This window comes from Ambystoma mexicanum, chromosome 1q (assembly GCF_040938575.1).
Source record: "Ambystoma mexicanum isolate Mex_15411 chromosome 1q, UKY_AmexF1_1, whole genome shotgun sequence".
In the NCBI taxonomy this organism is placed as follows: Eukaryota; Metazoa; Chordata; class Amphibia; order Caudata; family Ambystomatidae; genus Ambystoma; species Ambystoma mexicanum.
The window spans coordinates 753635014-753647396 of NC_090922.1; the positions used below are offsets into that span (position 1 = coordinate 753635014).

General features: G+C 40.9%; 1 protein-coding gene across 1 annotated transcript in view; it reads left to right on the top strand.

Annotated features, from left to right (window-relative positions):
• Nucleotides 1–12383, top strand: part of RGS18 (regulator of G protein signaling 18) — a 726926-nt gene that overhangs the window by 71987 nt on the left and 642556 nt on the right. Inside the window, exon 2 of the mRNA XM_069641341.1 lies at nucleotides 5056–5146. Coding sequence (XP_069497442.1) covers nucleotides 5056–5146 — 91 coding nt within the window. The remainder of the gene's footprint in view (nucleotides 1–5055; nucleotides 5147–12383) is intronic.

Genomic DNA, 12383 nt, shown 5'->3' on the forward strand with positions numbered 1-12383 from the left:
GGTTGGGTGTACAAACCTTGTCCCTAATTCCCTGCTACCTGTCATCTGATCCCTGAACCAGTTCCAATGATTGTTGCCTAGCACCTATCTTGAGATTAGGATAGAGAGGAGTACTTATCTCCTTATCTGTCATAAATACTCATCTTACTTTGATGAACTTTCTAAGCACCACCATAGCCCACTGGATAATTTCTGAAATACTTTTCTCAGGAAACCATAGCTGTGAACCTATGACTTTTAGGCACAAGGCCCCATACATCTTAGGGATGAACTTCATATGATAGAGGGAACTGGCTCTGTGCTTCTTCAAACTATTCTACCTATTTTCCTAGCATCTGACCACTCATCTGTATTGCATTGGCATTTAATTCATATACAGTTGTATTTCCATGGTGAATGTGTATAAATTTTATATATTGGTTTGTTTGATAATACTATCTGTGATTGTTATATGCTTTGTGCGTACATAAAAGCCTAATAAATAACGGTGTGTTCATATACTCACTGTCTAACTTGAATTATTAAGTGTTGCTCTGTGTGGATTCATTTTAGCCCAAGACCACGTTCACACTTTTCCGGATACTAAGCCTTTACTGCTTGTTCACCAACCTTGATTTGCTTTTGACTATATCTAAGCGTCTTTCCTGTTTACCATAAATTGGGTGGCCTCCCAAAATCCTTCTGCCTGGGGCAGAGTTTTGGAAATTCACCTTTACACATGTCACATCAGCCCCGGACCTCTGTCTATAAGGAATTTGATGCCACATCAACACTGATTGTCATTCACTATGATGCAGCCTCTCTATGCCCCTAACTATGAGACACATACTACGTATCTTCAGCAACTAAACACAGAGAGGGATTGTCAATACTCTTACCAGTAGTCACAGATGCAGTGTCAGTATTGCTTTCTCCTCAACCTACTTAATTCTCTGCTTTCCTCTGCAAATGATATTCCATCAAACCATCAATTGATATTCCATCAAACCACAACAGCAACTAAATAACTAAAACACAGTATCACAAATACATTTACATATTAAAAAATTGACAATAGTAAAAAGAAATCCAATATAAATATGAGAATTCACATGCACACACACACACACATTAAATTAATTAAATTAAATCATAGAATTGCTGTATACATACTCTTAGGTCTTACTTTTATTAGCTGCCAGAGCCCCCTTGTATTCGTTTCTGTCATGGGTTCAAGGCTGGAGTCTCCAGATGGTTTGGACTACGACTGATATCAACCATAGCCAGTATAATCAATGATGAGGGATCATGGGAGTTGAAGTCCAATAAAAATGGAGAGCCACAGGTTGCAGCCCCCTTGCCTAAGAAAATGACACACTCTGCATATTCATTAAGTAGGTGGGTTACACATGTCAACATTCTGACTTGGTACTGGGACATGGGCCGTTGTTGTTTTATGTTCAGGGTAAGTCCACCCTGGTGATTGAAGTGTCCTGAACATAATGAAGATTTTCTTTTTATGGTGTGAGATATGCTGGACAGTGACGTGGATTACCATACATACTTAGATTGCCCTTCATTAGTCGAAGATAATACATGGTCTGAATGAAGAGTAGGATCCTACCGACTACCTGCTTGGGACTGTTTATAAATATGTAATATTTGTTTCCTACAGTTTGATGGCGAGGAAGAGGGATGACAACAAATGAATAACACCAGTTGTGTTTTCTCTTTTCTAATTCGTATGATCCCTCACTGCCTTTGGGGTATTATTGTTCCAATCCATAAGAAGTGGGCAACATCCAAACCCGAATCGTATCACCCAATCACTCTTTTAAGATCCTGGAACATATTCTCTGAATACATTTATTGCATTGGGTAACTTCATCTGGCATCATGGGGGATACTCATTTCGGAATTAGGGTAGGTCTGGGGACAATAAATCATTCTCTGAATTGTATGCTGATCACCTCCATTTATATTACAAATAAGGTGAGTATTTTTTATTTGACCTTTATTAATCTCTCTGCAACATTTGAGTTATTTGATAGAGCATTGCTCTGGACGATCCCCCTGAATTGGGCATCACGCAGGGGTTCTTAAGGCAAATAGTAATGTTACATTAAAAAGTGGATGTGTCATCAGATACGGTTCAGGTGGATGGTGTGCATTCGTCTTCCATACATATAGTGGCCATCATCAGGGATGTGTCTTAGTACCAAATGTATTTAATTTATACACCAAAGCCTTACAATCCATCCTGGTGTAAGCAACAACAAATGTCCCACACATTGATTGTAGGAGATTTCCCTTGTTGGTTTATGCAGATGACGTTGTGCTTCTTGGACAAAAACCTAATGACATATTGCTTCTGCAGGACTCTTACGTTTGCTTTATGACTAATATGAAATTAAAAATCAATATTCAGTAATGGTAATGGGTAAAGCCTGCAAGCTATCCAGAGACTTTATGGTAAATGGGTCTCCTCTGGAAAGAATCCACTGTTTGGATTATTTTGAGGTACGTTTCTCTGCATGTGGTAATAGTAGCTCTCATATTGAGTAACAGGCAACCAGGATGACCCAAACATTTGAGAGAATTCATTGGTTTGCTAAGAGCATAGGATTGTAGCAAGTGGAAGCTATGATAACAATTTATAAAGTAAGGACACACAGTATTGGCATTCATGGTGTAGCGATTTGGAGAACAGATTTGGTGGATTCACTGCAACAGTTAAACAACATATTTTCCAGAAATGTATTAGACCCTTCTGCTGGAGGTGCCCACATTCTCTGTACACTCAGAACTTGGATATGGGGTTCATTGCAGATCAATTTGCAATAGTCACAGCCTTGATGTGGCTTTGTATGTGGGTAAATCCTAAAACTCCAGTATCTAGGAATATAGTCAAAGATGTATTGGCTAAATTTGGCATGGGTAGGATTAAATGGTGAATACATGTTACAAAGTTCTGAGCCTCGATACATGTTAGTCATTTTTTGGACCCTCCTGATCTTGTTGAAAGATCCAGCTGAGCGAAGGCTGAGGTACTATTACTGGAGGTTGTCATGATGCCTACCAACGGGCATCCGGACCAAGCCCATCAGCCCCGGTAGCAGGCATGCAGGTGCTTACTAAGAGCCCAGCAGCCCCGGCTAGGGGCTGTCTGGGTACAGTCCTGGTGCCATTGGCGCCAGGCTCATAGAGAAAATCATTTCTGCTGCCATAGGCGCCAGGCTCATGTACATTACTTACCTCATGCAGACCATGCTGCAATGAAGTCAAGCCAACGTGAGGACTGAATGGGACTACTTTACTTCAGGGCATATTTTTTCACTCGGGGGAGGTTCTGGGGGAATGTCTTACCTGGGACTACTTTGAAGGCTATTTAAACCACGCCCGAACGGCAGCACATGCTTCGCGTTATTCTGCATCCAGCAGCGTAACGCTCACCGTGCCTGCAGTCAGCATCCAGTCTTCTGCCACGCCCGCCTCGAATCCAGAGCTCCTAGAAAAAGAGGAAAGAAGAAGGAAAGGTTAGAACACGGACATTATTTTAATTCCTTACCTGATTCTGGATCCATCACGTCTTCAGACTTGGAAAGGACATTATTTCTGTACACGTCGCATCGCCAGCTGCAGCGCCGCGCCATACTCACCAGTCCTCACAGCATTTTTCGATTCGACGCTGCCTCCATCATTTTCTTCGCCGAACTCCAACATCTAGGGGACAAAAGAAATATAAGGTGAGCCGAGAGAGCCAACAAATACAATCTCTTTTTTACCACCATAGACTTACCTGATTTACCACCGGAGGTATTATTCTTTAATATCCCGCAACTTCTTACGCCGCACCTGTAAGGAGAGAGAAAACAACAAGTTAAATACATGCATCTCTTACGGGACAGTGTTGGGTAATACAGACTCTTACCTGAACGCCATCAGCTGCCACAAGACAATCTTCTCTTGGACCCAGCTGCAACACAAGAAGGGAATGGGACAAGAGTGAACATCGGACATATTGAACTCTTTGGACTTTATACTTACGGGTTCTCGCCAGGAACCTCAGAGTCAATATTCATCCGGAACTCTTCCAATGCCTTCGACCCAGTGAAGTAACTGGGATCTATGCGCCCCTGCATTCCACGCAGGATGGAGAGCTCATCATTCAAAAACATAAAGTGAGATTACTGAAAGGCAATATCGGAGGTGATTAGTGGGGAGAACAGTGGGGTGCCATTACTAGAATCCACGGGTGGCTAAATCCCTTTCTCCACTTGCAGGAGAATACTTTTACGGGTCAAGCAGATGAGATTAGGCAGGCCAGTCCAATCTGTCATCTCTGCACTACGCTTCAGGTTGGAGGAGACCGCAGCTGTCCGGGTCAGATCGACGCCCCTGTGGGAACCAGGTGAGCGTAACAGATGTATGGAGTGATAGAAGAGACAATGTGGCCCTTTTGAAACCCTCTAATACAGCCCATCTAGTAATTTCATATACATCCAGGTTTTACCCATATTTAGAATGGTGTTTATCCATTAAGGAACGTTTCAATTTAGTTTGCCCTCCATTAAAAACGGTTATAGAAAGCAGATTGTCTTTCAGGTGCATCCTTGTTTCACCAACTGATTTGGATACCATGGCAAACTATGAGTCCGTTTTTTGTTTATGCCTAGCCTACCCATTGATTCATTAGAAAAGCATAGGGACCAGTTTAAAAAAAATAAGGATGTTATCAATGTAAACCTGCCTTGTTTTAATCCCTTATGCTGAAAGATGTAGCCTGGGTTCTAGAGACGTATTCATTAAAGATGCTGTTCTACCATAACACACATTATTGAGCATGAACTGTCACGTTTTAATATAGCTATGAGCACCCAAAGGGATTATTATCTGATTTTATGGGGTTTCAGCTATGCATTTTTAACATTTCATGGTCTGATGATATAGTTCATGTGATTGTATATGTACATTATTTTATGATTGTGTTTCAGTCGAAATAAACAAGTGATTGATTGACTTGAATATGCAAAACACTGTTTTAATTAGTTGGCAATAATGATTTTGTATTAACAGATTCCATTCGAACAAAATTCCAAGGGCTGGCTCTCCACTCCCATCCGCTGATGAGCATGAAGCAAGCCTCGAGGCATCTTCGGACCGACTGGTGCGTTCTTCTAAACATGTCTCTTCAGGCGTATTTGTGTAGCTACTACCCTGCACATGACAACAGCAGTCATAGCGCCAAACATAGATGAGAATTAGGCCTTTCTGCTGACTCTAGGCAGACACTGCAGAGCAGGACAATCAAGAAAGGGGATTAATTCTAGAATTGCGATTCTGAAATAGCTCCCCTAAGAAATTGCTGCTATAGGTTTAGCACATTCAGCGGATTTTTCAGAGCAAACAGCTTGTTTTTGCAAATGACTAAACTGCACATCACATTAGGTTACTCCAGCAGCTGTGGGGATCACCTCAATCTACTTACAAATCCTAGCTGAAATAAACCAGAGTGCGGGTGCTTATGGTGAAGTGTGATGTTATTTACTATTACTTCTGCTCTGTGCTTACATTCTAATGATCTTTGGAAAATATCACACTGTTTGTGTATCAGGAGAGGGTGTTTCATCAATACGATGGTCAATTCAATTCTGTTGAAGGAATTTTATGGCCCATGTTTGAGTATTTAATGAAACATTTTGAAGGCATTGTTTAGTTTTAATTTCAGTTCTTATGGGGCAAAAGAGTTTAACAACATACCCCAGAATGTTTTATGTGTTGCTCAGTAGACAGTGTTAGGGATGTATTCAAATTGCACTTGCTTTAAGAATGTAAAGAATGTACTAAACTCACTTTCTCTGATCCCATGACCCCCTTTTCATTTTGCTTTCCTACAATATATAAACATTTGGCGTCTGTTATTTATACAATTAGGCACCATCTTAATCTGTAGCAACCTAACTAGAATGCATGCATGACTTGTGAGCAAATTTCAACAACCATGTCTCTGATGTTGTGTTTAAAAGGATGGCAGGGGCACATGCCTGGAAGTGTCATTGCCTGGGAAGGACCCGTGTAATCAGTAGGACCATGGTTAAATATCCCTGCCTAAAAGGCTCCCAGAGAGTGTTAAGGGTCATATCATGCAGGCACTGTGCTTACAATCCATTGCTTTTGACAATGTTTCTGACATTCCCGGTGGGACGCCGGTGATGACTCACTGAGCATACCTATATGGCTACAGAGCATTAAACGTGGCCATGACCTGCGGCCATGACTGGCTTCTAAGATCACCACGAATCAAGGCTATCTATTTTTTCAAGACCGCCTGTTGATACCTAGTCAGAAGCTATAGTTAATTGCACTAAAACTTTCCCATGACAGCTCACCCACAGGACACAATGCTAGTTACCAAGAACCTCCTCGAAAGAAAGTTCTTGTGGCCTACCTTATCAAAAGATGTCATTGCTAATGTGCTGTCTTGTTCCTCGTGTGCTCATTCTAAAGTGCCTCACCTTCCATCTATGGATTGCTCCAACCCTTACTAGTTCCATGAGGTCCTTGGTCCATCATTTCCACTGAGTTTATCATGGATCTCCCTCCCTTAAATGGCAAAACCACCATAACGGTAGCAGTAGATTATTACTCCAAGATGGCAGATGACAAAGATCCTCCTCAGAGACATATTTACGTTACACGGACTTCCGGAAAAGATATACCTCACGTTTTTGGTCTCATTTGAGTCAACTCTCCCAGATAGAAAGAGTTTTTTTCAGGATATCACCCACATATGAATGGACAATCCAAACAGTTAAATCCGTTTTTGAACAGTACCTGTGGTGCTTCATCTCTGCTACCTATAACAATTGGGATGACCTGTTACCTTTGGAGTTTTGTTAAAATAAGTCCTTTTCAACACATCTTCACATACAATCCTGCTTCCATTCCTCCACAAATCATCTTGGATGACTCTCTGCTTACAGTAACAGATAACCTGCACCGGATGCATAAAGCTCTGCTACTCACAGCATCCAATATGGAGGAAATGCAAACAAAATAAGAAAAGAAACCATTGACCTTTGATGCACTAAAGCACCAGCTCGAAACACAGACTTGGCATGGCCAGCCTATAAACAGTTTTCTAAACATTTGGTTCCTTGCAATCAGAGTGAAGTATTTGGTCCCTTCTCTGTGGACAAACAGGGTAGCCCGGTGGCCCACCGTCTTCACTTACCTTCTGCCTGGATACACTTTCGCCCGGTCTTTCACACCTCCTTATTGAAGCCTTGACTGGAAGTGGAGGATGAACGTATTCTGGATCCTTCAGCCCCCAGCCTACAAAAAGGCCAACTAGAATGCGAAGTTCAGAGCATTTGCAACTCCCGTTAAATGCAAGGCCATCTTTACTTCCTGATTGATTCGGAAGGCTGCAATCCCTGTGACAGGGCTTGGGAGGCCACACATGGGTAGTACCCTCTCCCGCATGTGAGGGCTTTTCTCCCTTTTCTTTGGGGTACATCCTGTTGGTTACCTGTTAAACGGATATGGTGGCTTCCTCTGAAGGCAGGCCTTATACAGAAACAAACTTTCACATCAATACACGGGTAAGCCCAGCCCCTGACAGATACCTTCACAAAGTACAATTGGTTATTGGGACATGCTTGGTAATTTGAACACAGAAGCATCTTTTCACTACATGATTATCATGCATCATGTTCTAGATGTTCGCTTTGTTTTGGAATGCATTGTTGATGAATTTAAGGTGGTGTCTTTTGGTGGTTAGGACTGGGATAGCTGAGCTCTATACATTTTCATCACTCACTCAATTATTTATGTCCACTCAGATGGCAGCAAAATCCAAAGAATTGGTTTACTGTTTACGAACACTAAGATGTCCTTGCACATCCTAGGTTCCTCTGGCAGGTTCAGTTTATCCTGACGCTGGTAATGTCACCTGCTGACTTTGCTAACCGTGCCTACAGAGGAATGAAACCACTACTGCCTATTTACGCATGCAGTTTAAGTGGAGAGACCACAACCCATGGCTCTGTCCTTCTTACACTGGTTGTGCTTGAAGGAGCTTGAGAAAATAACAAATTGATGCGTTGTTCATAAGACACTAATAACAGAGTCCAAGAATTCAGGAAAGCAAGATTTAAAAGGTACTACCCTCCACGTTAGTTTCAGTTTGAAAGTATTATTCTGACCCTTTTTCCCAAAATCAGCACAGGGCTGCAGTTCTGGAATTCAATTCTGCAGAGGATCGGAAGCACGGTGTAACACGTCACTGAGAAATATTTTCTAAGTATACTTGTTCAACCCATATATGTAAGCGTTGCAACTTGTTTCTGATTAGTATAGGCAATCCCTCCTTCACATTTTTGAGACTTCCTCTGAAAGAATGGCCTACAAAGTGTCTACAACATAACACACCATAATGTTGCATAACAGAGCATTAACAATAAAAGCTCTTGGAGCATCAATGTAAGGATACACTACATTTCTCCAATACGATTTATATATGCATTGCCTTACATCTTCAGCAAGCAAAACTGTTATCTTACTGCACATCACACATGGTTTTACAAAGTATTTGTCTTATTTGCCATGCGCTCCAAATATATTTTCTAACTGCATATTGCACTGGAAAATAGTTTGGGTATCAACATATTTCACGAGCTATAACTAAACGCCTCGGCAGAGTTCCCGCCAAGATACAACCAAACCTAAAATGAGGCTGAGTGAGTAGAAATGTGCTTCAAAGATTCCATATCTGAATAGCAGAACCTACAGTTCATCTCAGCACTTTGTTTCCTATAAAACAAAATGTCCCATCTGTGTAAGAAGATTGAACCTAAGTCTCAAAAAAGTTCGTAAGTAACGGCTCGCTGGAAATGTATGAATATGAGAAGGAATTGTCCTATAGCTCTTATTCCCTAAACCTAGATTGTAGTACAATGTATTGAAACCCCTGCTGTCACAAGCTTTAATCCAATCTTGCTCATTTCATTTCTTTTTCACCCTCTCTAGGTGTGTTACTAGATCCTGACTGCTCATATTTAACCCTATCAAAGCCTTGTCTTTAAAGCTCAAGAGTCAGCCACCGTCCAATTTTCCCAGCAGCGAAATTAGAGTGTAATATAAGCTGTTTCTGACCCCAATAAGTATGTTTCTGTGCACACTAATTGCTTTCCAAATAACCATAGTGTGCATAGAAAGCAATCCAAATACAAATCTTATTATCACAGCTGGAATACGATTAGGGAGTTGTAACACCTTAAACCAGATGTTTCCCTCCAATTTATGGAAATCAATATCTTTAAAGAGGGAACATACCTCTAAACCATATGAGACAGCAGGGATTATTTTAAGTTTATAGAATTTAATAAGAGGGGGGTGCAAGGTGAACCTACAATACTTTCACGCAATGAGCTGCTTCTGGATCGCAAATTGGACACCTTTCTCATCGAGCTTAGCATATAGAGTGGATCGTTGAGCAGAACAAAACCCACATGCCTCAAAGTCTGGATAACATCCAGTTTAACATCCCCTAGCTTCCAACAATAAACAGCTGACTTGGTCCTAGAACCCTTGAAGAACATTAAATGTTTTTGGTTGAGATAGCTAAACAATAAAATCTATATTCTGAACACTAATTAATTGTAATATATTGAGGTGCCCCACTCCTCTTCACTTTTATAGACATTCGTAGGATAATCCCACATATGTGAAAGCCACATTCACGTTAGACACATTTTTAATTTAAGAACCAAAGGTAAATGAGAAGCTCCAGACAGATTTAGACCTCTAGAAAAATAGATAGTGACCATATTCCGATCTGTTCCAAATCTGGAGCTAAAACAGTATTAGTCATTTTTGTCTATCCTATTTATTCCTCACTTATCATGGAGAGGAATTATAGGAACTCCAATAGGTACACCCACCAGTGAGCTTAACAGTCTGTGCTCAGAGACCATCATCTTTTCATGCAGATAACGTTCCAAATCTCACTTCCACATCTAGCTGCTGGAAGCTCTCTGGTATTGTGGGCTTTTAAGGAAGATGAGCTACATCCTTCCTCCAAGCGTTTGTGGAGCTTCAAAAGTGCACACACAGTTTTGTTTTACACAATATCAGCACCTTCATTATGAGAGGACCAAGAGGTGAAAAAAAATGCTAAATATACGTATACATTTACTGAGTCTATAGCTGTGTTTACGATGTAAAACGGGTTCTTTATTGGCTAAGTACCCCAAGTCTCATGACATTTGTTTTTACTATATTTATATGTAAATATTTGCAGTTACAATATTCAGCTGAAGCAAAAATAGTTATTTGAGTAATGGTCAGTATGCACTATAATCAAAATACCCCAGAAAATAAGGAAAACAGCAGAGGTTCAGGGACTGCATCCCTAGTAGGCTCATTGCACATGCTTCAAGACAATGGTTAGTTCACCTTCGTTTCCGAATCAAACTGCTTCTCCTGATGTACTGCATGCATCAAAGGGTGCTGGTAGACTGACGAAGGAAAGCAATAATGCACAAATTATAATACCATCTATGGTCCCTTGGCCTGCCAGGCTCCTGCTTGTGCCTTTCACATAAGATATTTCTGAACAATGTGTTCTTCCATCAGAGATAACAATATTTTTCCAAACCTTTGCACCTTTGAAACTAGTAGGAACATTGAAAAATAAATTCCCAGTTATGCACAATCTCCCTTCTTAAAACATAGAAATATAATTGTTTCATGAAGCTGGAAAGCTGCAAAGGACTATAACAGGCGTCCATAACCTGTGCATAAAGAACCACATATCTAAATGATGCATATAAAAGTCTACCGGTGTCACATCGAGGCCAGGTGTCAGGTGCCTTAAGCAGCGCAAATTATATTTATTTTAATTCAAAATTTAAACCAACGTTTATCCCCTTAGAATAAAGTCTGAATGTGTTTGGTCTTGGTCAAGCCCACCATTACCCTCTGGGTGCAGTTAAACCACACATATTGTTTGTATCATTACTCATTGCATACATGTGACAAATTGACCTCTGCTCTGCAGGAATACAATGAAGAGTTAAGGGTAAAGCACCTACTAAGCCCTCACACTTCTATAAAACCAAGAGCCAATAAAATCATAAAAGTAAAACACGTACATTTAAGAGATATACTTCCTTCACCTTTTGTGGGGACGTGGGCTTAGAGAAGGCTATACTCTCAAAAGGGGTGTGAATGTGGTTCAGTAGCAACATAACCAAAGTTCTATATAACTATAAATACTTTAATTAGAAACACCAGGTACAATAATAACTAAGTAGAAAAACAATCAAATGGATGAAGGGGGGTAATTAAAAGTCACTAGTACCTTTTTGCAGTCAGATTAGAATTTGTGGTGCTGAGCGAGCAATTTCAAGATCGGGAGTGTGCAAAAGGCAGCAACCGAGTGTTCCGGTGGTTCAAATGTGTCGAATGGTTTTTGAAACCTTCCTCACTGGTCCTTTGCCCTACCCCAGTCTCAATGGTGAAAGACCTTGGTGTAAAAATGACACCATCATTATCAAAGGCTGCTCAGAGCAGTGCAATCGACTAAGCGGGACATCTTAAATAAAAGATGCTGAGCAAGGTTCTTCCATTTTTGCCCTTTCATCTTTGGGGACTGCTGGTTTACTCTCTGCAGTTATCTTCTTTAGACTACTGTAACTCGCTGTTTATTTTGCAGCCGGCTTACCTTATTCGCTGTTAGCAAACTTTACAGAATTCCACAGACTGTGCGGCCACATATTTTTTTTTGGTGTCCTAATTTCTCTGGTTCTACGTAGCCTACATTAGCTGCCAGTGGGTAAACGGGTTCAATTTAAATCACTCCTTCTGGTCTTTTGTGGTCTTCATGGGATTGGAGCAGCCTATCTGCAGGTGAAGTTTGGTTTCTATATACCTTGCCGGTCCTTGCAATGTGCTGAGGCATGTTTGTTTGATGTTCCTCGCTTCAGGCTGACCCGGGTTGGTAGGTCTTTGTCAGTGGCTGCTGCCTCTTTGTGGAACTCTCTTCCTACAGCCCTTCAGAAGGTGGACAACTATTTGTTGTTTAGGCAATCATTGAAGTCTTATCTTTTCTAATTCTCATTTCATTTATCTGTTGAAGTATGCACCTAGATACCTTAGGGTATATGTTGCACTTTATATGTGAATATAAGATAGGAAGACAAGATAAGAATGATCCCTAGGGATGTTTAGATGACAGAGCTCGACTCTGCCTTGGAACACCTGCCTTCACCTCACAAAATGAGGACTCTGAAAAGGACTGGTCTACCAGCAGGCACCAAACAAAATTTTCTTCAAGGGTTGGTGTCCAGAATATGATTCGAACAAGTGGTGTTTGACCATTGTTTTTAAAGGTAAGTATG